This window comes from Selaginella moellendorffii, unplaced genomic scaffold, assembly GCF_000143415.4.
Source record: "Selaginella moellendorffii unplaced genomic scaffold, v1.0 SELMOscaffold_165, whole genome shotgun sequence".
Taxonomy (NCBI): Eukaryota; Viridiplantae; Streptophyta; class Lycopodiopsida; order Selaginellales; family Selaginellaceae; genus Selaginella; species Selaginella moellendorffii.
Window position 1 is genome coordinate 46371 of NW_003314425.1, and position 26026 is coordinate 72396.

The window sequence follows — 26026 nt, forward strand, 5'->3', positions numbered from 1 at the left end:
AATCGCCAGCAGCGAGCCACTGGCTTCCCACATATCCACCGAGCTCTTGAGCGCCTCCAGCCCCTCGTTCCTGTACGCCACCTCGATCACGGCTCGCACTGGCTCGAGCCTTGACGTGGAGAAATAGCAAAGGTCAGGCTCCTTGTCGCCCTGAATTGTCTCTAGCCGGGAGGCCCCGGCGGCGGAGATCACGTCGATGGCGCACTCAACCTCAGGTATCGACTGGATCTGGGTGATGATCGTAGTGTTGAACCAGTTTGAGATTGTCCGGTGCACGAGGGAAGGATCCCCGTACATCCACACATCGCCGGCCTTGTATTCTAGCCGCCAGCAACACTCGAGGAAACACATCCATGCATCATACATTTGCCAAGGTACCTGTTGGGCCACAAGAAATGGCCCCTTCTCGCCACGGCTTCCTGGAGCGCTGCGTCTAACTCTCCCATTGCACTGAAACTAGGGCTTAGCGATTTGGGTGGCGAAAGTGATGGCAGCTAGGGCTAGGGTTCACCCTGTTTCTAGGGCTAGGGTTCCTGGGGTTCTAAGGCTGGCAGTTGCCACAATTAGGACTAACAGCCAATGGAGTTAATTCAATGTGACACACATAAAGGATCCATATATCTCTTCTTTAGTGCTTATTTTAGAGCTTTGCTCCTTTAGGAGGAAGTTTATGCCCTTTCTCTAGTCCCTATTGCAAGGTTAGAACTTTACAAAAAATGAGCTAATTTAGCGCACTTATCTTGTGTGGGAAGCAAAGTAGTACATTCCAACCTTGAGTTGGAGAACATTCACACCTCACATAAAACTATATGTTAAAGTATTATTGCATTTGGACATTATTTTGGCACTAAAGGCACATTGGTGGTGGAGTTGTGCTAGTCATGGAATGTAGTAGGTGACTTCAAGCTTCATGGTGAAGTCACTTGAGAAATAGATAGCCAAGAGCAGCATCAGGCGTTCGTGCTCATAGCTTCAATAGTTTCTTTGAGAATGCACCCTTTGGGATTGAGGTAACATATACGTTTAGCAAAAGTGAGAAATGTCGACCTAAAGATCAAAAGAAAAGAAAATTCCTAAATTCATTTTAGGGTTCTTCCTCTTGGCTCAGCTGAGTAAGGAGCTTGAATCATCACTGTGCCGCACCTAAATCCTCACAAGGTCGCTCTACCATCTTTAGGGCAAAGCATCGCTCGGGAGAGATCCTAGCAGCATCAATCACATTTCACATCACCGCCAGCGAAAGAAAAAAGGAGGGGAATTAGGGTTCTTCCCTCCTGAATTCTAGGGTTTAAAGAAATAGTGAGTCAAGCTGGGGAAATGGACTGGCCAGCTGGTCCGATCGATTTGCGCTCCTGGCACGGATAGTCGCAAAGTAGATGTAGATTTTTTCCTGTCAGAGATTGATCTTTTGTCAACATGGCCACCGCGGGTCTTCGTCGTTGCCCATCATCCCCTTTTGTCAATCGCATTGTGCGCGGACTTCTTGTTGGCATAGTTCGCGGGGGCCGCGATTTCCACTTGAAATTCCACCTCCTCTTCTTTGTCGATCACCCAGATCCACCAGATGGGCAGCGCCGATCGATAGTGAGCAGATCAATTGGAGCACCCATCTATCTGATTGGAAGATCCAACTGGTTTGAGCTATGGAGGATCGCTCCAATCTCCTCGTCCACGAGGTGATCGAGAGGGAAGTGGTGTCAATCCCAGCGACGCCCAATGCATCCACGCCGCCGCTGACGCCCACCGGCAGCCACTGGGCATCGATCGCTCCTCCATTCCAAGGCCACACACCATCGTCCGGGATGCTCACGCCGCAGGGGAATGGGACTTACACTCCCACTCCATCCAGCACTCGCCCGCCATCGAATCTTGGATCCCCGGCTCGCCAGCAACCCAATCCATCCTCGCGCCTCCTACGCTCGCCCAAGGTGCTCTTCTCGCCGATTGGAACGCCCATGAGGAAGGCTCTCACGAATATGAGAGCTTATCTCGAGGATATTGGGCATATCACCAAGCTCGATCCCCAGGAAGCCTGGCTCCCCATCACGGCCTCGCGCAATGGGAATGCTTACTACTCGGCGTTCCACAATCTCAACGCGAGCATTGGATTCCAAGCGCTCTTGCTCCCGGTGGCTCTTACGTTCCTTGGCTGGTAAGAATCCTTCTTTGGTTTCTAGTTTTTTTCTAGCGAGCTGTCATCTCTCTTCGTGCTTGCGTGGTTTGTGGTGGACTGTTGAGATTTTCTTTGCTTATCTGGATCGATATCATCTCTTCTTTCACAACTTCCTCGTTCTACTATCCAAATCCAAGTTTTTGCTTGACTAATGGTGCGATTTAGCTTTGATTTGTATGAATTTTGAAGAGATTCTTGTCAGGTTTCTTGGTGGATTTGTCTTCCATAGCTAGCTTTTCTTGATCAACTTTTGACAAAGTTCTTCTTTTCCTTTTTGGTACAGGACTTGGGGAGTTTTGGCTCTGGTGGCAGCTTTTATTTGGCAGCTCTACACACTCTGGATCCTCATCCAGCTACACGAAGCTGTCCCTGGCAAACGCCACAGTCGATACGTCGAGCTCGCTCAAGAAGCTTTTGGTAAACTTTGAAACTAACTCTAGAGCTTTGCTCACAAAAAAGTATCTCCATGCTTTTTCTTCCAGGACCAAAGCTTGGAGCGTGGCTAGCAATCTTCCCGGTCGTAAATCTCTCGGGAGGAACCGCAACCGGGCTCATCATCATCGGCGGTGGAACTCTGGAGCTCTTTTACAGAACCGTGTGCCGGGATTGCCACGGAGGATCACTCACAACCGTGGAGTGGTACCTCGTCTTCACGATCTTGTGTGCTATCCTCGCGCAGCTTCCAAACCTCAACTCCATCGCTGGAGTTTCTCTGGTTGGAGCCGTCATGGCTGTGGCTTACACCACCTTGGTCTGGACGCTATCCATCAGCAGGCCGAGACCACCGGGAATAACGTATGATACCGTCAAGCCGGATCACACCGCCGGGAACATCTTCTCGGTTCTCAATGCTCTCGGGATCATCGCGTTTGCATTTCGCGGACACAATCTAGTGCTCGAGATCCAGGTACTTCATAGGAAAAATCGCGTTTTTCTTAGCTTTTGCTCTAATCACAGGGAACGATGCCATCCTCTTTGAAACACCCGGCTAAGTCTCCAATGTGGAGAGGAGCCAAAGTTGCGTTTGCGATAGTCGCTGCTTGCTACTTCCCGATCGCCATCGCCGGATACTGGGCTTACGGACGAATGGTGAGCTTCAAAAACTCTCGAACACGAAAAAAAACTGATTTTTACGTGGTTTTCTTCGTCCAGATGCTTCCCAGTGGAATTCTCTTCTCCATGTACGCACTCCATCCAGACATCCCAAGCCCGTGGATGGCCATCACCTTCTTGTTCGTTGTCCTCAACTCGATCAGCAGCTTCCAGATCTACTCCATGCCGATGTTCGACGCGTTCGAGCAGAGTTTCACGGCCAGGAAGAACAAGCCAACGCCACTCCTCGCTCGCGTTGCCTTCCGCCTCTTCTTCACCTTCTTCGCGTTCTTCGTCGGAGTGGCGCTGCCTTTCATCTCCAGCTTCGCGGGGCTGCTAGGCGGACTGACGAGCGTCCCCGTGACGTTCTGCTACCCGTGCTTCATGTGGCTCAAGATCAAGAAGCCACCGAGGTTCAGCTTCACCTGGTATCTCAACTGGACGCTGGGGATCCTGGGCATTGTTTTTAGCATCACCTTCACGGCTGGAGGGATCTGGAGTATAGTCGACAGTGGTCTCACGCTTAACTTCTTCAATCCATAAGAAAAAATTGGTTTGTTTCTCGCCCAGAGTCGCAGAGATTCCTCCAAGATAGCAGGAATAGAGATTCTAGATAGAATGCGATCACACTCGTGATCTCTAGCATCACATTCACGCTGGAGGGATCTGGAGCGAAGTGGACAGTGGTCTCACGCATAACTTCTTCAATCCATGGGAAGAGAATGAGAAAAAAATTTGCTTTTCAAGTCATGGAGATTCCTCCAAGATCGCAGGAAAGATAGAATGCGATCATAGAGGTTCCTCCAAGGAAGACAGAACTCGTGATCTTTCGATGCTTGAACGCTTAATTCCTTCAATCCATGAGAAGAAAAAATTGGTTTTTTCTCCAGACATTCCTCCAAGATAGAGATTTTAGATAGAAGCGATCATAGATTCTAGATAGAATGCGTGATCTCTAGCGAACAGGAATGTGATAAACCCCTTAAACCCTAATGGCTATTCTTGCTTTTAGACCTAGCAGGGAAAAAGGACTAGGTAATCTTTAGTATGGTAGCAACATTTGATTGACTCTTCCATCGTGGCCTGGCTATGGCGGATGGGAGGGAGGAGGAGGAGGAGGAGGAGATTTGCTTCTAGTAGCCACCATGCTCACGGCGATGGTAAGGAGGAATCTGGGGTCTCGTCCGGTGACGATTGCCGCCCTCTTGCTCACCGCCAGCTGCGCGTGGATCGCCTTTGTCCTCTCCATCGGCAGCATCGCGGAGCGCAAATCCCATCCCAGCGTGATCGAGCAGCGCCGGATCGTCCACCGCCCCAAAAACAGCACGGTCGATTCCGAGCTCCAGAGCATCGTCTTCGGCATCGCCGGATCGTCGGGGCTGTGGCCGCGGCGCAGGGAGTTCGTCCGGCTATGGTGGCGCCCGGATGCGATGCGTGGCTTCGTGTGGCTGGAGCGCGAGCCGGATCGAGAGGGCGAGGCGATCGATGGGCTCCCGGAGATTCGCGTATCGGAGAACACGCTGGAGAGGCTCCGAGATCCAATCCGGGGCGGAGCTCTCGGGCACCCAAATGGCGTCCGGATCGCTCGGATCGTGCTCGAGACGTTCCAGCTAGGGCTGCCCGGATCGATCAAGTGGTTCGTCTTCTGCGACGATGACACGGTCTTCTCGGTGGAGAATCTCGTGAGAGTTCTTGCCAAGTATGATCCATCGCAGCTCGTCTACATCGGCGCTACCTCGGAGAGCCACGCCCAGAACGTCGCGTTTAGCTACGACATGGCCTTTGGCGGCGCGGGATTCGCCATTAGCTACCCCCTCGCGGAGGCCATCGCCGGGATCCAGGACGAGTGCCTCCAGCACTACCCTCAGCTCATCGGCAGCGACGATCGATTGCGGGCTTGCATCGCGGAGCTGGGCGTGCCGCTCACCCGCGAGATTGGATTCCACCAGGTAAGAGAGATAGAACTCCTAGAACTCTCTCTCCTAGGGTTTCTCCTCTCGAAATATTTTGGTTTCTTGGAGCTGGCTAGCTAGGGAGCGATCGATGGCGCTGCTGATCGATCGATGCCTCTTTTCTTGCAGTGCGATGTCCGCGGCAATGCGATGGGGCTGCTGGCCGCGCATCCCGTGGCGCCGTTCGTGTCGATCCATCACCTCGAGTTCGTGGATCTCTTCCCCAATGTGGATGCGCTCCAGGGCGCGCGGGCGCTGGCGCGATCGATGCATCTCCACGGCCCGGGGTTCTTGCAGCAGGCGATTTGCTACGATCGGCAGCGCCGGCTTACGTTCTCGATCTCCTCCGGCTATGTCGTCCAGGTGTTCCCGGAGATCGTCTTCCCCAAGGTGCTCCAGAAGGCGGAGATTACGTTTAGCGCCTGGAATCACAAGCGTCACAGCCGCGAATTCGATCTGGATTCCAGGAACTCCTTCTGGATCTGCAAGCAGCCGTTCTTGTTCTTCGCCGACGCCCAGGAGAGGGATCCAGAGGGCCGGATCGAGAGCTACTACCAGCGCTACACATCGAGCAAGATGATGTGCTGGTCGCAAGCCAAGCTGCCAGGGATGATCCGCGTCGTGGCCCAGCCACTCCATTCCGATTGGTACAAGGTCTGGAGAATAGGATCTCTCTTTCTTGGATCTTGGATCTATCATTCCCTGCTCTATTCTTCCTTTCCAGGCGCCGCGCAGGCAATGCTGCCAGATCGGAGACTGGGACGATGGAGAAACCGTGAAAGTGAACATGACGAACTGTCGCCCGGGCGAGAGCATCGTCCCTTTCTAGGAGGTACTCCATGATCTTTCTCCATTTCCTCCTTTGACGTAGGGTTTTAGGGTAGCGTCGCAAAGGGATGATGCTAGGTCTGAGCAGGAGGATCGCGCTCTTCCTCAATCTCAATCGAAGAGACTACCGGACGCTGCTCGTGACAGCGTTCTCACTCTCTCTTCTTACCTGCGCCTGGATCGGGCTTGTCGCCAATTCCTCGCGGGCTCCAACCTTTCCCCTGGACTTTGATCCAATCGATCTGCCTGGGATCGAGCAGGACGAGAGCAGCAGCAGCGGCAGCAGCGGTAGCGGCAGTGGTAGTACCTTGGCAGTGGATCAGATCGTCTTTGGCATAGCAGGCTCCGCGAGCTTGTGGATCGACCGGAAGGAGCTGGTGAGGCAGTGGTGGCGGCCGCTACAAATGCGTGGATTCGTGTGGCACGACGATCCAGTGGAGCCAAACTTGTGGGACACTGGCCTCCCGCCTATCCGGATCTCCGAGGACACCTCGAGGTTCCGGTACACCAATGTGGACGGCTCGCCAGCAGGAATCCGAATCGCCAGGATAGTTCTCGAGACCGTCCGGATGAACTTGACGGGTGTGGAGTGGCTGGTTCTCTGCGACGACGATACCGTCTTCTCGGTGGACAACCTGGTTCGTGTTCTGGGGACTTTCGACTCGTCCCAGATGTTCTACATCGGCAGTGTGTCCGAGAGCCATAACCAGAACGTTGCGTTTAGCCACCAGATGGCGTTTGGAGGTGGGGGCATTGCCATCAGCTATCCACTCGCGAAGGCTTTGGCACGATCGCAGGATAGATGCTTGGAGCACTATCCGCAGCTCACTGGGAGTGACGATCGGCTGTACGCTTGCATTTTGGAGCTCGGTGTCCCACTCACGAAACACTCGGGTTTCCATCAGGTACAAAAAGTTTCTTTTTCTTGTCTTTTTAATCTCGTCCTTTGCAGATGGATATACGTGGAAACCCGCTGGGATTGCTGAGTGCTCATCCTATAACACCTTTTGTGTCCATGCATCACATTGAAGCAATGGATCCAGTGTTTCCCGAGCTCTCCCGCCTCGAGAGCTTGCAGCTGCTGATCAAGGCAATGACATCGGACTCGTCCAACTTCTTGCAGCAGACGATTGGCTATAACAAGGACAAAGGCTTCACGTTCTCAATCTCGACTGGCTACGTTGTCCAGGTATTTGATCAGCTAGTTTATCCCAGGGTACTAGAGAAGGCAGAGATTACATTCAAGGCCTGGAACTCGAGGAACGGTCCAACCGAGTTCGATCTGGACACTCGCAAAGTTAAGCTACCGTCGCCACCGTTCCTCTTCTTCCTCAATAACACCATGAGCAGCGAAGACGGCGGAGTTGTGAGTGAGTACAAGCTCTACAGTCCATCTGCCAAGGAATGTAAGAACTACTGCTGGTCGAGGCTACTGCTACCTGGGATGGGCCACTCGAAAGCTCCGGACTTTGACACCATCCGAGTCGTCACCAGGCCATTGAGCAACAATTGGTTCAAGGTAAATCTCCCGGCCTTTTCTTTCTAGAGTTCTCTAAGATCTCCTCGACAGGTCCCGAGAAGGCAGTGCTGCCGCTTTGGCGAGGTAGTGAATCAAGTGCTGAGCATCACTATCTTGCCATGCGAGCCAGGTGAAACTGTTGTCAACCGGAGGAATAGCCAGCACCAAAGTTTTGTCGAAAAGAGGATGTAGATTTTGGAGGAACCGGTATGTGAGAAAGGTTTAGGAAGTTTTAGGAGGCTGGAGACACATTTTGTAAAACAAAGTGGCTCCTTTGCTTGTAACAATTGTCTTTTTTCTTTTATGGACAGCGAAGATTTTTGTACACGAAGAATTAGTATCTCCCGAAGTTTTTGACGAAAGTTTCAGCAGAGTATGAAGAGCTGCTCAGCCAAGAATCGAAGACCAACTTTACCTCCCTGGAAAGCATAGCCATCGCAACGAAGCTCGACGTCCACGCAACAGCCAGCAGGTACTGATTCTTGGAAAGTTTTGGGATCTACACTTGGTAGATCTAATCGTTCTAAGCTTCCATCTTCTTGCTTCTTCTTGAACAGCTTCGTTGTGTAGGACGCACTCTCGCCATCTCCACTGGTTCCAATCCTGCAAAGGTGTGATTGATCTCAAAGTTAGAACGATGGAATAATTTTCTTACTTGATGCGCAGTGCTTCGTCCCCAGTTCCGTTGGCAACCAGCACCGGCTGCCACACAGCAGCGATCCCCATGGAAGTGGACACGTTCTTCACGAGAACCTCGCATTCCTTGGCGATTGCTAGCAGCTTTGGCGTCGGGACGATGACGATGCTGAAAGTTGGCTTGCCGTCGCTGCTGTAAGCAAATCTGTCGCTCACACTGAACTTGACCCTGGCGTTTGTCTCGCGAATGCAGAGCTGCTGCGATGCGTGCTGGAGAGTGATCCACTTATCGGGATTGTGCGTGGCGTCTAAAAAGTCCAGGAAGATCTCGTCTGAACGTAAGAACTTGTCGTTCCTTAAATCCTCGGAAACTCTCTCTTGTTCTGTAGCTTGCTCGATTGTTCTTGTTGTTGTTGCAGATATCATGGTGGTTTCTTCTCTCGATTCAAGCTTGCTTCCATTCGCATCGTCGTGTTTGATCGCCTCCTCCAGTGACACGGCCAGCAAGTTGAAATTAAAGGCGTCTCCTCGCAAGCTCGAGAGCCTGGCGCTCTGGCGCCTCTCGGGGACGAGAAAAGGCGAGTTTTGATTTGGAGAGACGATGCTCTCCATTGGGAAGATGTCGGGGAAGTTGGATTCCTAGATTGATCGAGAAGAAAACACCATGAGAGCTTAGAACTTGCAAGAATGGTGACCTTACCAGGAAGAGTACGGTAGCACACAGCTTTAGAACCTCGATGTTCATACGGACATCCGCGAGACTCCTGGACGAGAAAGAGAAAGTTAGAAACAAAAAAAAGAGAGAGAGAGATGGGAGTGGATCGCTCTACCTGTGTTCTTGCTTGCCAAGCCCGAAATAAGATGCTAGAGTTGCCATCTAAAGGCAGCTTGGAATCGATCATCCACAAGAGCAAAGCAAAACATACCTTGAGATTTCCAGCTCTCTGGCCAAAGCTTTTTCGCAGCAATGGAAATGTATCAATGTGGCCAGCGGCTTCCGGCCCAGCCCTTCCAATGCTCGCGAAAGCCTCCTTGATCCGGAGATTGTCAAAGCGCAAGATGTTATGCCCCGCCCACACGCGCCCTGATCGATCAATCGGCCAAGAAATCACCAAAATATCCATCAAGAAGCTCACCGTGAAGCAGAGCATGGACGCGATCGGCGATCTCCAGGAACGATGGAGCTCCGACGAGGCTGTCCTGGACGATCCCATTGCAGGAGACGCTCCTGGGACTGACCAGGGCTAGGGATGAGGGGCGGACGAGCGTGGTGAAGGAATCGAGCTCCTCCAGCCCCCTGGCCGACACCACCACAGCGCCAAACTCGAGGATCTCGTAGCCTTGGCCCTTCACCTCCGGCACCGTCGTCTCAACATCGTAGAAGACGATCTCCATCGCCGCCCTGGCGCCTTCTTCCTCTACCGCCGCCATAGCTCCAACTTAAAAGCTAAATGGTTGATCCTGTCACAAACCTCGAATATTCCCCTTATAGCGTGATTACGTGTCACTATGACGTGAGACTATGAAGTGCCACGTAATAATGACACGTAAGCACGCTATAAATGGTAAATAAGTAAACTGACTACATACCTTGGTCATTAAAAAGGTATTTTAAAAAGTAACTTTCCTTTACCTTTAATTCAAACTGTTCTAGGTTATAGAGAAGAGATGGAGGAGCAGCCAGTGCCCGCGAGGAGCGTTCTCTATGCGTGGGGCTACAATCAATGCGGCCAGGCAGGGCAAGAATCGGCAATCCACAGCGCGGTGCCGCATCCCATCAGAGTCGCGATCCATCCATCGTCGCTTCGACTCATCGCCATTTCTTGCGGCCTCGAGCACACTGCCGCCATCGCCTCGGATGGATCCCTCTTTACCTGGGGTGAGTTTCTTTCTTTCTTTCGTTCCATCCTTAGAACCGGGATGAACTAGCGTAGGATCCAATCAATTCGGGCAACTCGGCGATGGATCTGAGACAAACTCCGATCGGCCGAAAAGAGTCTATGGATTGCGAGACGAGGCTGTCAAGTCGGTTGCTTGTGGAGCCAATTGCACTGCCGCCATCGCTGATTCTAGAGATGGAACTTGTCGTGGTAGGATGTGGATTTGGGGACAAAACCAGGTAACTCTTTTGTTCTTTCGCATTCTTTTGCTCATTGGTTCTTCCTCTCTTTTTCTTTTGCCAGGGATCAAATTCGCCTCGACTGTTCTCTGGAGTATTCTCATCTAGCACAGTAAAGTTCTCTTTTTTGTTTTGTTCTTCATGGAAGTTTTCATTTCATCGCTATCTCAGGTGGTCATTCAAGTAGCCTGTGGAGGAGCACACGCCGCAGCTCTTTCAGAGCACGGTGTTCTTCAAACGTGGGGTACTTCTCTACCACCTTCCTTCCATTTTTTTCCTTGGTTTGCTCTTTAGTTCTATCTATCATTTGCCAGTGGGGATTGACACAGTTCTAGATTTGTTTTTGTGCTTGCCTTGGCATCGCGGATTTCCTTGAACAGGATACAATGAGCATGGCCAACTCGGCCGAGGGATCAGCTGCGAGGGGCTCCAAGGAGCAAAAATTGTCACCTCTTTCGTTAAGTTCCTCAACGAGCCGGTTGAAACTGTCAAAGTGAAGCAAGTGGTGTGTGGCGAGTATCACACAGCAGCGATTGCACACAATGGCGATGTGTAAGTTGTGCTCTTGCCGGATTGAGAGATGGGAACTTTCAGGGAGTGAGCGATCTTTTTTTTACTCTTGTTTACTGTTCTTTCTTCTTTCGATCGTTTATAGCTAATGGTTTTTGCAACTTTCCTGTAGATACACCTGGGGACTGGGATCTTCCGGACAACTTGGTCACAGAAGTTTGCAATCCGGTAACAAGGAAGTTTTTCCGAGAAGAGTGGTGACGCTGGAAGGCGTGGATGTCGTCCAGATATCTGCCGGTGGAGTCCACTCCTGCGCGATCTCCTCTGCCGGAGGACTATATATGTGGGGTGGAAGTCACGCAGGACAACTTGGTCTGGGGCCCCGGCAAGATCGCATCTGCGGCACTAGTGACATCGACTTTTTCTTCCAGCGGATTCCGGTTCTAGTGATCCCATCCGGTGCTCGCTCAGCAACTTGTGGAGATCTGCACACTCTCGTCCGGATGGCGAATGGCCGGCTGCTTGGCTGCGGCTACAACAGCTATGGACAGGCAGATTCTGGCAAAGCATATTATGCCTGGTATCCTTCTCCAATCGACTGGTAAGTTTTACAAAGCAAGCTTTCTTCCAAGCGAGAAAAGCTTTGGTGTGTTCTTCCAGGTGTGTTGGAGAGATTACGTGCTTAGCTGCTGGAGGTGGTCACTCTGCGGTGCTTACACAGGCATCCAACTTGAAAGAGATTTGTGAGCTCAAGCTCGTCGATTATGTTACAGCTTCCACCGCCTCGACCATTGCGGATATTGCATCGAGGATGAGCTGTGACTCGTTAGCTCGGTTTTGTCTAACATTCCGGTAACTCTAAATTGGTGTTCTTCGTTGTTCTTTAAACTTGGTGTGCTCTGAACAGGGATCACTGGGTGTAACTTAATGGACTTGACAAAGCCAGGGACGAGTTCTTCATATCCAATAGTGATTTTTTTACCACGATTGATTAAATGCTGTAGTCCCAGCTACACAGGCATATATAACTTACGGCACACTGCACAGTATGTACACTAGCTTTACTTTAATATCAGCTGCTTGAATCAATCCCTCATCTATTTCAGTCGCCATTGCGTTGTTCATGTTGTCGTCGAGTTTCCTTCAATGCTATCCTTCTATAGCGACTGCTGCAAGTAGATCCACGAAAAATTACAATCTGAGAAGAAAAAAAAAACGATTTTGCATTATCGCTTTACCTGTTTCATCTTGCACGAGAGGCGATGCTTGTTAAGCTGGTCCCGGCATCGAGCTGTGCAATAGCAGTGTCAAGATAAACCAGCGAGAGAAAAAAAGAGAGAAGAAGATGACAGAACTTACCAGCATCCGCATATCGCTCCTCCACCACAGCCATGAGCATGTCCTTCATTAGAGTGATCTCTTCCGCGATTGGATCATGAGCGTCATCAGGACTACACAAAAACAATTTTTTTTTTCGTTTTCGCAAGAAAACGAGAACGAACCTATCAAGATAGGAAGACTTTCGGCTCCTCTCGCCAGTGGTGTCCCAGGGCACGGGAGTCGAGTAGACTGGCCTCACGGCATCACTTTCGACTATAGACTTGTTCACGAAGATTGGAATCTGCTTGGGAACTTGTCAGGCAAGAACCGGGCTGGAAATGGTCACAAACCTTGCTTCTTACAGCGAAGTTGATCGCGTCCGAAGGCCTGGCGTCTACGCTAGTGAGCGCTTTCTTGCCATCCTGTAGTCATCGCGTGATATCAGGCTTGGCTTCTTTCCTGAGAAGAAAGCTATGCTTACTTGGCCAAAGTAAATGCGGGCATAGTATGTGTCCCTGACTCGCTCAGTGATCCTGACCATTTTTGCCTGGTCCAAGAAGACCGTGTGAAAAAAAGAAGAAAACAAGAATTGAATGTGCATTCACCTCGAAGTCTAGCGCACCAACAATCTGTCTCAGCAATTGATAATGGTTTGGACGGCCCTGCGAAACGTATGGAGACGAAGCACGATGAAAATGGATCATAACTTCGCAATTTACGTTACCGATTTCTCTTCGTCATGGAGTGCTTTCATGAGCATGGTCACGGCCGTTTCGCCTGAGGAAAACCAGTGTCAAAGCACCGCCAGAAGAACAAAGTAGGAAAAAGAAGCTCTTTCTTTGCGCAACGTACCTACAATAATTGGGAGCAGGACGTCCGAGTCGCTGAGAACCTTGAGAAAAATGGCTGGATTCCTCGCTCTGTACAAAAGCCTGCCTTTGGAAGGATGGACGTGATTGACCTCAACTTCTCTTCCACTGGACAGAGTCATGAACAATCGTCCGTGTAGTGGCAGCATACTCACTGCAAAGAAAGAAAAAAGAAGGAACCAAACCATGTCAATCGAAACAATGAGAGGAAAAAGGCGAAAAGGGGGAACAAGGGGAAAAAAAAAAAAGAAGAAGCACTCACCAGCATCCACGACCTGCGCTTGCAAATAATCCTCGGCTGGAGCTTCTTGGAACTCGTCCTCCTCGCCCCCATCCTTGCCGGGCTTGCTGGACCAGCTGCTGCTACTGCTACAAACCACCAGCGATTGACGTTGCTGCCGGCAGGTGATCCCTCCGCGAGCATTCCCCACTCTTAACCCTAGCCAGCAGCTCCGGATTCTCTGGACGCGCAATCTGCCATAGACAGCGCTCGACCCCGGCTCGGCCGCCGCTGCCGCCAGCATCGCTGCCGCGCCGATCGACTTCCTGGCAGCCGAGCAGTCCATCACCACGGCGGCCATTGCGCGCCCAGCGAGGGGATTGGATCTTCGCCTCTCGGCGCCTCTCGAGCCCTCTCCTCTCTTGATCTTCTACCAAAAAATGCCGCTATCTAGATTATCCTATCCATCTCTATAGAGCCAGAAAATATCATCATATAGTATCTATCGGGGCTATGCCCTATACTTATCTTCCTTTATGTATAAAAGATTACTTTCACCCAAAGGTAACAAATTACATTGTAATACGTATATTTTTCATCTTATCTTTAGAAATACTTGTATTCAATCATTCTAACCATGGTAAATACGGTTTGTACTATTCCTCGTAAAAGCAGAAATAATTTTTTATTAAAAAAAAAAAAGAGATAAAGAAGCAGAAAAATCCCTTGAATGTCATTGGAGATGAATCCTTCCTCTGAATGTCATTGGAGATCGATCCTTGTTTGTGAACTATGGCCAGCAATGAAGGACTCCAATCAAAGTCAACAAAGTCAAATAGCTCACGTTTTTGTTGACTTGGATTGGAATCCTCTATTACAATGGAATTTGCGAGCTGTGTGGCGGTTCCACTAGCGAGAATGGGCATCGATGCTCTCCAGAAGGTTTGGTGTTGGGATGCAAACCTCGGAGTTCTCGAGCACAGGGCCGCCAACATCAATGCTAAGATCGACGCATTTGATGCTCCCAAGCACACCAATCCAGGATTCAAGTTCTCGGACGCAGCGGAGGAGTGCTTGGATCGCATCAAGGCTTGGAATCACAAAGCCCAAGAGCTGCTGGTCGCCAGGAGGAACATCTGGAACCCCAAAGTACGGTAAGAGTCGAGATAAGTGCTCTTTAGTTTTGCGATTGAATTACCATTGATGAAATTGCAAAGGTACGAGAGATATGGTGCGATCGACGAAGCCATTCGTCTCTACGATGATCTTCTCTCCCAAATCGAGAGCTACGAACGAGAGCTGGAATTGGTAAAGCGCAGTTCCAGCTATGCCGTACGGACTTCTCCGCATGACAAGGGTGTTGCGAGAACTTATGTACGGCGCGTGGTTCCTGAGACCATCTTTGGCGGCGTGATGCTAGATGAGGTGGTGAAGATCCTCCTCGCGGATAATTCTCATGACATGTGTGTGGGAGTTTTGGGGATGGGTGGATGTGGAAAGACCACTCTTGCAAGCTGCGTCCACAATGATCCAAGGATCAGGGAGTACTTTCAGGACAACATTGTCTGGTTCACAGTGGCCAAGGATGCTTGTGAGGATAGTCTCAAGAGCCAAGTTATCCATGCCCTGGAATGGGGTGACAAGCTTGACATGGTGAAAGCTTGTAATAAGCTTGAGGATATGAAACACTTTGCAAGGGAGGTTTGTGGTGGGAGAAAAGTTCTTCTGATCCTGGACGATGTGTGGCAAGCTAATCTTGCAAGGAACTTCATTGATTTCGTGGATCAAAAGTCTTCATCTCGGGTGCTTGTGACGACCAGGAAGGAAGATGTTATAAAGAAGCTCCAGGCCAGAGTTATCAAGGTCCGTTTGCTGCCGGAGGGTGAAAGCAAGGAGATGTTTTGGAGGTTCGCATTCGGACCTCGATCAGGATCAGGAAGCTCGCATAAGTTTGAAGATCGTCACCGCGTTGAAAAGGTGGCGGAGAGAATCGCTCGAAAGTGTGAGGGCCTCCCTCTAGCTCTTGAAGTCGTTGGCAGTGCCATGGCTGTTTACAGAGACCACGGGTCCCGAGTTTGGAAAGAACGTTACCGACAGTTGCACTTGTCCAACGACGATGATCTCGAGAAACTCATGTTCAAGCGCTTGAAGTTTAGCTACGACGAGCTGGGAAACAACGATGATAAGTTGCAAGAGTGCTTCCTTTACGTGGCTGCGTTTCCAGAAGATGCCAGGATAGATTTCGAAGACTTGATCAAGTGTTGGATAGCAAGCAACTCACAGCTCTCCTTCAAGGAGATTGCGAAAGAACTGGACCGAAGATCGATGATCAAGGTGGTGAATGATGCAGATGACAATCCGCTATACATCACGGTTCATGACATGCTACGCAAACTTTGCATTAGAGTTCTGAAGGGAAAGTTCCATTCTCAAGCGCAGCACGAAGAGAAATGCTTCTTTGGACATGAGTGGAAACCAGGCATGGACGAGAGGGCCAACAAAGTCTCCTTTATCTCCAAGAATGTTCGAAGCCTGCCATCAAACTTATCTGTAAGAGACATGGTCTTGCTCGATGGGAACAACAGGTTTAGCGTTTTGGACGAAGACTTGATAGACCGGATCAAGGAACTTAAGGGACTAAGCTTGAAGGGAACAAAGGTGGAATTCATTCCACCAGGGATCTCCAAGCTCACGAGGCTTGAAATGCTCGATCTTAGAAACACGTGGATAAACCACATTCCAGTCGAGATCATGGAGATAGAATCACTCCAATACTTGAAATGCGACAGCAAGGTCAGGAACTTTGGTTTCGATATGCTCTACAAGCTCTCAAACTTGAAAGAGCTGACAATCCACGCGAGTGACACAGAGGTGGTGGACTTAACAGGGATTTCCAGCGCCACACATCTGCGGTATTTGGAGATGATAGGCTCGTCCAGCGGCTTGATCATACTCTCGGAAGGATTCACGGCTTTGGAGCATCTCGAGACATTGTTTTTGGTGTCCAGGAACATCGAGTTTCGGCGAGTTTCTGCTGGATCTGGACGCTTCAAGGAGCTGATGCGATGCCACATCAGTTGCAAGTCGAGTAGAGGAGCTCGCTGGAGCAGCCTGTTCAAAGGATCACTCAATCTGCAAGTCTTTCGAATCACGGGAGTGGAAGAAGATGAAACACACGATGAAGGTTTCACGTGGATCGAGAAGTGTCATGGGCTTCGAGTTTTTGACCTTTACAACCACAAGATCAAGAATCTCTCCCGTCTCCATCGATTGAAACGTCTCGAAGAACTCCACCTTATCTGCGATGGCGTTGCGTGCCAGCAGCTAGCTCCGCCAGGTTCTTTCCCAAACTTGAAAGAGCTCAAACTCGACTCTTTCCCGGAATCGCTGCAGCTGGATCCCAACTTCATCACTTCATCCGCCATGGAAAACTTGAAAACTCTGCACTTGAGCTTCGCCACTCCTCGCGATCACTTGCCTCTCTTTGTCACGAGTCTCCCAAGCCTCAAGTTCTTGACTGTCGAGGGCTACATGAGAAGCCTTGTGTCCACCACCATCACCTCGTTTCCAAGTAGCCTCCAAGAGCTACACCTCTACTCTTACGAGCAGCTGCCGGATGATTTCTTTGCGATCCAAGCCAAGCTCATTACCGTGCAGTGCTTACTTCTAAGCAGCCAACAAGGAAAAGATAGAGGAAATTGGCAGAAAATCCCGGCATCCATCTCTTTGCTTCCCTGTGTTTCATCGCTTGATACTGACGTGGGACATGCTTCAAGACCTTAGAAGTGAGCTTTGGAGCCGCCATGCCCAACATTCTGAAAACATACAGCTATTGTAAATTTAGAAATATGTTAAATTTTTTTGGTTTAGGATAAAGTATTTTTCTCATTCATTAAACATTTTTATAAATTAGATTTTTTTAAAAAAATAAATAACCAAAACTTTGTGGCGACCATGAAATTGAGAATGGATGAAAATGGATTTTCAGGTTCCTATAATAACAAAAAATGTACAATAATGTTAATATCATAAGTGTAAAAAGTTAAAATAAACTTTTATGAATTTCTATAGCTTATTTAGTTTATACGAGTATTAACTTTTACAATTATTGTTTAATTAACATAAATTAATAAATCCTGCCTAGAATGTCCAAAGAATATCCCCCCTAAAATACAAACAGCCGTTGCGCAGCGAAACTAGCCGTTCTCATCCTAAAGCCCTAAATTTCCATCTCTCGCCCTCTGCTCTCACGAATGCGATCGATCCATCCAGGCGGCGGCGGCGGAGGAGGGTCGCGGCAGTAAAGAAGAAGAAGATCGATCATGGGAGCTTGCTTCGGCAAGAAAGATTGCGAGGCGACGGCGGCGTGCGTGGTGCCGGTATCGTGCCATCCCTACAGGTTTGGCAATGGCGTAGTGCTGCGATTGTTTGGCGTGGAGCTCTGCCCCTTCACGGCCCGGATCCGGATCGCGCTCCTCCACAAGGGCCTGAGCGTGGATCCAATCTGGGTGCCGCCCGAGGGTTTGCAATCCAGCAAGAAGCTCGAGTGGCTCGAATCCGCGTGCCCGGATGGCGATGTCCCCATCCTCCAGCACGGCGGCAGCGTCATCTATGGATCCGCCGACGACATTGTGGACTACATCGAGGCCACCTTCCGCGATCCGCCGCTCTTGCTCGAGGGATCGGCCGGGATGGATGTCCGCGACTGGGTGGAATTCGTGCGAGACGAATTCTCGCCGCTCGTCGGCCAGCTACTCTACGACGCCGATCCGGCAGTCCAGCAAGAGGGCAGCGCCAAGATCGACACGGCGTTCGCGAGACTGGACAGGGGGCTGTGGGAGCACGGCAAAGATGGACCTTACTTCTTTGGACAGGAGTTTAGCATGGTGGACGTCTATCTCATCCCTTTCCTGGAGCTTGTCCGGCCGCTGGGCCTCTTTCGAGGGATCGAGATTCGAGCAGTCCACTCCAATCTCCTGGGCTACTACAAGCGAATGCCGTTCTTCCCGAGCTACGCTCCCGTGAGGATGGATCCAGACTTGCTGGAGATGTCGGTCTCCAAGGCGATCGACGAGAGAACTTGCCCGGCGGTGGCGAGCTTGTGCTTGCTCCAGCACCGGAGCATTCTTTTTCACGTCGAGAAGGTGGTGAAGATCTCTGAGGAGCTGGCCGCGACCAAGGTGAACTCCAGCACCATCTCGCCCGTCAAGGCAGGGCTGGCGATGAAGATCAAGAAGCTCTCGTCCGAGTACTTGCGGCTGGTGGAGCTGATGCAAGAGCACGCACAGATGGAGGAGAGAACCATGTTTCCAGTGTTGGAGAACGCGGACAAAGGTGAGTTCTTTCGGTTTTCCATAGAACCATCACAAAGTTTTGGTTTTTCTTTCTTTTCCTTGCCAGGACTGACCGAGCTTGTGCACGCTGATCACGCTAGAGATTTACCAATCATGAATGGGATTCGCGAGGATCTGAAGTCTGTCCTGGCGTTACAACAGGGCAGCTGCGTCCATAATGAAGCTCTGGTCGCGCTAGCAACTCGGCTAAAAGTGTTCCAGGTACTTCTTGGTGGTAGAAAAAATCTCTCTTTTGTGCTTACGTTTCGATATATCGATCCAGGAGAGCACGCGAGATCACTTCGACGAGGAAGAGCGCGACATTCTTCCTCTGCTCGAGACTGTCGGATTCGGAAGCAAGCAGCAGGACGCAGCGATAGAGAGCTGCGTGATCATCATGGAAGCCGCGCATGGACGCTTGCTTCCATACTTGCTCCAGGGAATGCCCGCTCACGAGATGTACCAGTACTTGAGAATCGTCCAGAAGCCGTTCCAGGATCCGGCTTCGCCGTCGTCACATGTCCTCGAGAGCATGTTTCGATCGCTGCGCAATGCCGACGACGAGTATGAGTCGGTGTGGAAGCTCGTCAAGGAGAGGATGCCGGGGCTTTGCAAGCTCGAGGGTGACGAGAAGAAGATCGTGAGCGAGAAGAGAATCTCGACGAGTAGCAATCTGGAAGTACACTTTGCAGCAGCAGCGTGAAGAAGAGAGTGAGAACTTAAAAAAAAAAAAAAGAAAACAGTGAAAGAACCTGTGTGTAGAATACCTATAGGAGTGATGCCGACTGTACATTGGAATCGAATAAATTGCAAAGCTTACTTTTCTAGAACTCCCTGGTTCTTCTTTCTCTTTCATTCGCTCTCTTCTTAGATAGCAGCCAGCGCTTTGAATCGATCCATCGACTTAGCCCGAGTTTAAGTGACTTGGGGAGCGGTCGAACATAACTCTCCACATGAAAGCTCGCGACAGCACCATCTCCAGCTCTTGGTGAGTCCATCTCTTCGTTGGTAAGTGCTGCAAGAAAAGCACCATCTCCTGGAAATCTAGCTGCTGGAGCTGGTCGGTCCACTATAAAAAAGAAAGGAACAGTTTAGAGTCAGGCAGGCCTCTGCGATGATGTGATTTGCGTACCGTCAATAAGAAGCTGGCACATGCATATACAAGGTACTCTGGAAAAGCGTCGCCCTCGGCTAGATAAGTATCCCACAGTCTAGAAACCAATGAGAATGGAACCTGCGTGATGGAAGACAAAACAATTGAAGGTGAAGTGATTTACAAAAGAATGTCTTACCTCTCTTATCAAGAGGCAATTAAACCACCGAAACGCGAACTGCAAAAAGTCCAGCCCCTGCTCTTCGACATGCCTGGCTACCGGTTCTAAGCAAAGCACGAGTGTTTGTTTTAAAAGTGAAAACTGGAAAGGTCTTACCATCAATTCGTCGAACCAGCTCCTTCAGCTTAAAGACAAGCCGCTGGATTCCAGGTTGTGCAAAAGTGTAATGATCCTGGATTCTGTCGAGCAGCTTGGAGAGACACCAGTAGCTGTCTGCTTCAACTTGCGTAAGCTTCTCCGGCGAAAGCTTCGACAAGTCCCAGGTTTCCATCTCTCCTTCAAAATGCTCCGAGAGAAACACCACGAGGAAAGGCGTCGCCAAGTCATTGATTCCCTGGACGTAACCGCTCGCAGGATGTCTCACTGCCCTGCTCGAAAATGCAAACCTCATAAAGATGATACTCGCGAGCTATTTATTCCAGGTTTACCATATATTTAAGATTCGCTCCAGTGAGGTTTGTATAGTAGGCTGATGGAAGAAAGTAACATCCGGCACCGTCCGTGGAATGTCGACGGCAATCTAGGGACAATGTAGAAGGCAGCACATACGAGCTAATGGAAAAATTCCGTATTACTCACCTGACGAACGGTTCTTATCTCGTCCTCAGTGCGATCCTCATCGGGTATGTCGAAAAACTGTGCAATGTCTTCGACGTACTCTTGTCTCTTCATGGAAAGCACCATCTCCCTTCTATCCGTATTGGAAGGCGAATAACCCTGCACGCAAAGCTCTGAAGTATATAAACGTGCTTCAATTGTCAATCTTTTCTCAGCTCGAAACAAAGTCATACCAGCAACAGTCTCCAAATCATGGGCCTCATGTCAGCGGGAACACCACTCCACGAGAGCTCTCTCAAAGCATCTGCGAAAAAAAGAGAACAAGAGTTTGAGAGAGCTGAGTAAGTCTCGTCGAAAGTACCTAGATTTACAGTCGAGGCAGCCAACTCTTTCTTAAATCTTGCAACACGAGCAGTGTCTGTAGCTCGCCCACCGGAGCCTGGCCTTGGAGCATCCGCCGAGGCTTCCCTGCTTGACGATTCTCCCGGTGATCCAGCAGACGATGAGCTTCCAAGCTCGTTGCCATTGATGTCTTGCAAATCCTACAAGCCACGTCGACAGATCAAAGTTCCATTCTCAAGAAATCCAGAACACACACAAAAAGATAAAAAGAAAACTAGAAAACCATACCCGGTTTCTTCCTGCTCCACTCGAGAACGAGTGGCCATCTTCATCAGAACTCCTACTCTCCGAAGAGTTCCCTCTCACATTAGAGCTAGAGTCGGCCTTCCGCGACAGTAGAACTTTGCCAGGAAAATTGCGCCCTCTTAGCATCCTATATGAGAAGCAACAAGGAGAAGCGAATCGAGATGTCATTACTGATGAAAGAAATCGCTCGAAAAGACTCCATACCAGTTCTTTGACATGAGGATCCAAGCTCTAATCCTCGAGCACCATCGCTAGGCCCTGCATTTTCATCCACAGTGAGCCGACAAGAACAGGAGCTAGATTCAAACTCCTGGCTGGGATCCATGATTCCAGATCGTGAGAGCTAGCTCAGTACCTGAGCCTGGAAGTGCCTGGGACGACGATGGCGCTCCTCTTCCCTTGCTGGATCTAAGCGAGAAGTAAGAACCCTAATAACTTCCCTACCTAAAATAATGGAGTGTGGGACGAGGCTCTTGGCGGATCTGGGGCGCCTTCTCGACAGCGATCCCGAAATGTAAGTGCGCGATCCCGATCGATCGATTCGATCCATGCATCCGTGATCTCTGATCCATCGCGCAGCGACGAGCTGGGATTCCTCCTGCCGTCGCAATTGGCGCAGCTCCACGATCTTCCAGCTGATACAGTCGAGATCTCGTTTGCCGCCGCTGACACTGATCCGAACGCTGGAGAGGGATCCAAGAGCCCCTGCGATGGCGCTGGCGCTGGGGAGTACTGTGAGGCTTCTTGGTTTTGGCTGCGAGATCACAAGCTAGGGATCGCAGTGAACGCTTTGAGGCCGCTCTACACTGAAGCACAGGCGGTGTTCTCGGCATTGCGAGCGGAAGAAAAACAGTGCGGAAGGCAGGAAAATGGCTTCTCGAAGGAAGAAAGTTTGCTCAAGGTCACAAGAGCACTCCTGATTGTCAACTCGGATTACTCGACCGCTTGGAACACCAGGTATGATCTCTTTTCCTCCTTTTGGTCGTTTGTTTTTCATCTCCAAGCGATCTAAAGTATCTCGTGATCTAGGAAACGTGTTCTTGGCAAGTCGAGCTTTTCTCAGTCAGGAATGATCAGTGAGCTACGACTATCCAGTCTTGTCTTGACGTATGCTCCAAAAAGTGAGGAAGCGTGGGCTCATCGGTACGTGTTTCTTCTCTCTTTCTTTTCTTTCTTTGTTTCTCTCTTCTGGCACTTGAAAAAGTTTTTTTTTGCAGGAGGTGGGCATTAAACAAAATATTCTCCTCCACTTCCAGCCAAAGCGATGGCATCATTGACTCTGAATCCAAACATGTTGATGCGATTGTCGAGGTTAGCCGCCGTTTACGTATATATGAGTCGAGTGCCATCTCTTCTCTTATATGTCGTCTTTGCAGAGATCACTCTCACTGCCCGCTTATTCATTCCAATGTGGCAGAGATCTCCGATGAACTACCGTGCTTGGAGACACCGTTGCTGGCTTATCTCCTTCATGAAGTTCCCTCGAGTACGTACCTTGTTTGCTTCCATTTTTAAAGACGCATAGAGAAGAGAACTGTGAGTTGATGCCTTACAGATAGAGCTGGAGTTGAAATCCCGGGATTCGTACCGGTGTACAGATAACTGTTTTTTCCACTATCGCAGGGTACTTCGTTACTACGCACTGAAATGGAATAACTCCACTTGGTTATTTTGCAGTCCATGCTGCAACATCTAATTTGGAGACAACACGAATTTTACCTGAGCTGGAGGGAATTGGCCTCGATGTGGAAGGTCGTGCTTATTTGAAGCCAGAATGATGACTGAAAGTATTCCCTGACTTTGAACAGGAGGAGCTCAAGGGGAACGCTGAATCAATTAAAGACATGTCCTTCGGGAATGAGGTTGGAATGTTGCGCTGTAAATGTCTCTCATGAACTTGTTTTTTTAGGCTCTATGGATTCACAGACGGTTTCTGGCTCACGGGCTGCTGACTTATAACGAGCTTTTCAACGAATTCAAAGTTGAACGCCCTCGGGATAAGGAGGTTCACGGAAAGCACGTCTTGTTCATTTTAAACGAGCTTGAGCTTGCAAAAGAAGCGGACACAGGCGAGCATTCTTGCAGCTACAAACTGTGGCTCCTCTTTGTGGTAGCTGGCTGGCAATGCCACGTCTCCTTCACAAAAATGAGATGATCCGTTTGTTTGTCCTGTGCAGTTTCGGAGGAAGCATGATTCTAAAGAGGTTGAAAATTTGCTCCTGGAGGAAAGCAGCGCTGCTGCCGCGAGTACGCCTCAGAAGGAGAGCCTGTGGAAAGGTGTCAAAGGGTCGTGCAACTTTTTGAAATGAGGCTGTTGGCGGTACATGATTTCCTGGATAGGATTATAACAAACTCGATCTAAAGCATTATCGATCGTTCTTATAACATACTCTTGCTTTTTGTTTCTGTTTATGCTTCAGTAGGTGGCACAGGACTATCCATCTCTAAATGTAAGGCATAACGGACGGACGGAGGACTTTAAAGGCTCATCTTTGTGGCACTGCCAACTTCTTTATACACCACAGCTGCGATCGAGCGAGACTTTACAACAGGAACAAGAAAAGCAGCTTGCATTTTCCTTTTCCTTCCAGCACTCGATGATCAAAGCTGAGCAGCAGCAGCAGCAGCAGAAGCGGTAGAGGTAAAATCAAACTATTCTGCATGCTACTTTTTCCTACTGTTGTTGTGTTTCTCTTTCTTTCAAAGCAGGGAGGGGCAGGGACGAGGTAGAGAATCGAATATAAAAATAAGCAGTCTGTTGGGGGAAACGAGTGTTTAGGTGGAGCACAGCACCTGGCCAAGTACCTGTTCCAGCTCGTCATGAAACCGTGTCATGGCGTCAGACCGGAAGCCGAGGATGAGATTCATGTCTTTCGTCTCTCTCCCGTGCGAGAGGAAGAGACAGACCTCCGGCTCGGAAAAACCGACGGGGCCGGAATGCAGCGGCTCCCCCCATCCAAAGTCCGTCGTGTGGAAAGACAGCCGAGACCAGGTGCTGACGAGCAAAGTCGAGAAGAGACTGGGACAGAAACGCTGCAGCTCGAAGCAGTCGATGGAGGACCGGATATAAGAGTCGTGAATCCGAGCTATGGCATCTCTTACGAGCGACACCACCTCGGACAGGTGCTTGCTCTCCAGCTCCGACGCCGTGGCCATGGCGTAAGTCAGCATGATGCCGTTTCCCATGAAACCTTTGGGAAGCGGTGGCTGGATTCTCGACCGGTAGTCCACCGCGAACAGAAGCTTGCTCGGCTGCCTGTCATCCATGGCCAGAGCTTTGGTGCGGCACTTCCACACCAGAGCCGAGAGCGCCTCGAAGGTGCTACACTTTCGCCACCCGGGGACGTCGACGTTATCTTCCTGTGCCGCCACCATTTCGTTATCGATCTGCGACTTGAGCTGCTCCAGCTGCTGGCCCCGGATACGAAACACTCTATACACAAGTTGGTCGTCATCATTGAGGTGTAAGTTCTGCTGCGAGCCGCCAGAGACGTCGTCGACTTGAGCGTACTCGAGGTGGGGGAACTCGACCAGCGGTGGACTCCGGGCCTTGAGGACACTCCGGTCGAGCTCGGGGTTGAGTGACAGTGGAACGCCTCGGCTTAGCTCGGCCCAGCCGTGAACAAACTCCATCGCTCCAATCCCATCGAACATACAGTGGTTGATGCAAAGCCCGAGGACGAAGCCGCCACACTTGAATTTCGTCACCTGGACAGGCAGGGAGAGGATCATACCGACAACGACAGGAGAAGGAAGGAAAGAAAAACAGGATTTTTTGGTCGGTAGAGCGATCAAAAACCGGTCTTTTTTCTTCTTCTAGCGAGCGTTACCTGGACAGTCATGGGAGGAACTTCAAGGACGTTCTTGGCACCCGGAATTGCGTAGACAAGCTGGAGCAGAGGTGTGGAACCGGGCCTGATGATATCTCCCAGGTCGCAAATTCGAGCATCGGCCTCGGCCTCGGCAAACACGACTCCTTGCTGCTCGGCTCCATCGCCGCTCTTCTTCATCACCACCTCGAGCTTTCCTTCGCTGCTGATTCCCAGCCTGCCGGCGAGCGGGTAGTAGTGATCCAGCGCCTTGGACAGGCCTTGGCGGATCACGTCGGCGGGATTGTCCGCGGCTCTGGCGCTGCTCGACTCGAACAGGTAGATTGTTTTCATCACCACCGCGATGTTCTGATCCAAGTTTGACAGGAAGTAGTGCTGCTCCTCCACTGGCTGCTCCGGCATGACGAGCTCCGGCTCCTTGACGAGCTCCACCTTGAAATCCACCGGCATTGTGAGAGTGGCTTCGGCCCCCATTGCGAAGAAAGATTGACAGGAAGAGATCGACGAGAAGGAGAGGGAAAAAAAGCGATTTTTGTTCGTGGGAAGAAGCGCCCTCGCCCTCTCAAAGGTTGTTCCTCTGCCCTGCTCGGGAAGAAAGCTTTGCGCCTGGGGAGATATAAAGCAAAGCGGGAAAGCTTTCCTAATTCCTTGTGAGCTGTTAATGGCCCATGTGGCCAAGCCAATGCCAAAGCTCTCTCTTTTATTTGTTGTGGTTCCTCTCAACTCTTGTCTTTAACAAATCAAAGCACCGTCTCCACCAACAAGACGAAGAAGAAGAAGAAGAAACTTCGATTCTTCTCGAGACACTTTGAGCAGAGGAAGAAGAAGAAGAAACTAGGTAAAGCCAACCAAGATCACTTAAAAAAAACCTCTTGCCATCCTCCAACAAAACACACAGAATTTCAACACCAAGCACCAGCAGCACCAGCAGCAGTGGAGGAGGAAGAAATTTTGCTCTGGTTGGTGGTTTTCCTCTTTTTTCTTCCTTTATTTGGTAGTTAAATTTTGCTGCTGGCTGGCTGGCTGGCTTGCCTGGCTGCCTGGCTTGCTGCCCTCTCTGAACTTCGCTTGTGCAACCAGAAGTC

General features: G+C 50.2%; 11 protein-coding genes across 12 annotated transcripts; 7 read left to right on the plus strand and 4 right to left on the minus strand.

Moving 5' to 3' along the window:
- The first annotated feature begins 1103 nt into the window (after window positions 1–1103).
- Window positions 1104–3829, plus strand: LOC9663469 (lysine histidine transporter-like 8). Its single transcript, XM_002993553.2, has 5 exons — window positions 1104–2152; window positions 2457–2590; window positions 2656–3080; window positions 3131–3262; window positions 3326–3829. The coding sequence occupies exons 1-5, from the start codon at window positions 1644–1646 to the stop codon at window positions 3806–3808; spliced, it is 1683 nt and encodes a 560-aa protein (XP_002993599.2). The 5' UTR covers window positions 1104–1643; the 3' UTR covers window positions 3809–3829.
- A 477-nt stretch (window positions 3830–4306) lies between these two features.
- On the plus strand, window positions 4307–6211 carry LOC112343564. Its single transcript, XM_024667240.1, has 4 exons — window positions 4307–5214; window positions 5347–5871; window positions 5942–6049; window positions 6097–6211. The coding sequence occupies exons 1-3, from the start codon at window positions 4411–4413 to the stop codon at window positions 6044–6046; spliced, it is 1434 nt and encodes a 477-aa protein (XP_024523008.1). The 5' UTR covers window positions 4307–4410; the 3' UTR covers window positions 6047–6049; window positions 6097–6211.
- On the plus strand, window positions 6101–7889 carry LOC9663441. The gene is made up of 3 exons (XM_002993554.2): window positions 6101–6950; window positions 6998–7564; window positions 7616–7889. The coding sequence occupies exons 1-3, from the start codon at window positions 6114–6116 to the stop codon at window positions 7754–7756; spliced, it is 1545 nt and encodes a 514-aa protein (XP_002993600.2). The 5' UTR covers window positions 6101–6113; the 3' UTR covers window positions 7757–7889.
- LOC9663442 (protein NEN1) lies at window positions 7843–9639 on the minus strand. Its single transcript, XM_002993582.2, has 6 exons — window positions 9337–9639; window positions 9127–9284; window positions 9031–9077; window positions 8901–8964; window positions 8220–8839; window positions 7843–8167 (listed from the first exon to the last, which is right to left on the minus strand). Exons 1-6 carry the CDS (start codon window positions 9629–9631, stop codon window positions 7930–7932), a joined length of 1422 nt encoding a protein of 473 aa, XP_002993628.2. The 5' UTR covers window positions 9632–9639; the 3' UTR covers window positions 7843–7929.
- A 225-nt stretch (window positions 9640–9864) lies between these two features.
- Window positions 9865–11918, plus strand: LOC9663470 (ultraviolet-B receptor UVR8). The gene is made up of 8 exons (XM_002993555.2): window positions 9865–10079; window positions 10135–10319; window positions 10384–10431; window positions 10491–10563; window positions 10700–10871; window positions 11002–11430; window positions 11490–11681; window positions 11737–11918. The coding sequence occupies exons 1-8, from the start codon at window positions 9869–9871 to the stop codon at window positions 11750–11752; spliced, it is 1326 nt and encodes a 441-aa protein (XP_002993601.1). The 5' UTR covers window positions 9865–9868; the 3' UTR covers window positions 11753–11918.
- Window positions 11790–13729, minus strand: LOC9663443 (bifunctional nuclease 1). Of its 2 annotated transcripts, none has more exons than XM_024667247.1 (10): window positions 13281–13729; window positions 13002–13172; window positions 12874–12926; window positions 12755–12811; window positions 12631–12696; window positions 12500–12571; window positions 12332–12450; window positions 12189–12280; window positions 12068–12120; window positions 11790–11995 (listed from the first exon to the last, which is right to left on the minus strand). In XM_024667247.1, the coding sequence occupies exons 1-10, from the start codon at window positions 13597–13599 to the stop codon at window positions 11987–11989; spliced, it is 1011 nt and encodes a 336-aa protein (XP_024523015.1). In that variant the 5' UTR covers window positions 13600–13729; the 3' UTR covers window positions 11790–11986. The 2 variants fall into 2 exon arrangements, with proteins under 2 accessions (XP_024523015.1, XP_024523014.1); XM_024667246.1 differs by having other exon boundaries at window positions 11790–11998.
- Window positions 13730–14085: 356 nt separating this feature from the next.
- Window positions 14086–17055, plus strand: LOC9663471 (probable disease resistance protein At1g15890). The gene is made up of 2 exons (XM_024667241.1): window positions 14086–14392; window positions 14456–17055. The coding sequence occupies exons 1-2, from the start codon at window positions 14118–14120 to the stop codon at window positions 17019–17021; spliced, it is 2841 nt and encodes a 946-aa protein (XP_024523009.1). The 5' UTR covers window positions 14086–14117; the 3' UTR covers window positions 17022–17055.
- Window positions 17056–17435: 380 nt separating this feature from the next.
- LOC9663444 lies at window positions 17436–19401 on the plus strand. The gene is made up of 3 exons (XM_024667230.1): window positions 17436–18572; window positions 18639–18793; window positions 18855–19401. The coding sequence occupies exons 1-3, from the start codon at window positions 17561–17563 to the stop codon at window positions 19272–19274; spliced, it is 1587 nt and encodes a 528-aa protein (XP_024522998.1). The 5' UTR covers window positions 17436–17560; the 3' UTR covers window positions 19275–19401.
- On the minus strand, window positions 19344–21574 carry LOC9663445 (TBC1 domain family member 22B). The gene is made up of 11 exons (XM_002993584.2): window positions 21467–21574; window positions 21316–21369; window positions 21094–21238; window positions 20825–21005; window positions 20697–20767; window positions 20485–20622; window positions 20334–20425; window positions 20002–20273; window positions 19864–19949; window positions 19704–19805; window positions 19344–19640 (listed from the first exon to the last, which is right to left on the minus strand). The coding sequence occupies exons 2-11, from the start codon at window positions 21327–21329 to the stop codon at window positions 19476–19478; spliced, it is 1266 nt and encodes a 421-aa protein (XP_002993630.2). The 5' UTR covers window positions 21330–21369; window positions 21467–21574; the 3' UTR covers window positions 19344–19475.
- On the plus strand, window positions 21553–23511 carry LOC9663472 (protein prenyltransferase alpha subunit repeat-containing protein 1). Its single transcript, XM_002993558.2, has 10 exons — window positions 21553–21625; window positions 21691–22068; window positions 22141–22254; window positions 22329–22422; window positions 22529–22597; window positions 22667–22735; window positions 22789–22863; window positions 22920–22973; window positions 23021–23221; window positions 23289–23511. The coding sequence occupies exons 1-10, from the start codon at window positions 21564–21566 to the stop codon at window positions 23418–23420; spliced, it is 1248 nt and encodes a 415-aa protein (XP_002993604.1). The 5' UTR covers window positions 21553–21563; the 3' UTR covers window positions 23421–23511.
- Window positions 23512–23585: 74 nt separating this feature from the next.
- Window positions 23586–25701, minus strand: LOC9663446 (omega-hydroxypalmitate O-feruloyl transferase). Its single transcript, XM_024667231.1, has 2 exons — window positions 24942–25701; window positions 23586–24819 (listed from the first exon to the last, which is right to left on the minus strand). The coding sequence occupies exons 1-2, from the start codon at window positions 25413–25415 to the stop codon at window positions 23887–23889; spliced, it is 1407 nt and encodes a 468-aa protein (XP_024522999.1). The 5' UTR covers window positions 25416–25701; the 3' UTR covers window positions 23586–23886.
- Window positions 25702–26026: the final 325 nt, after the last annotated feature.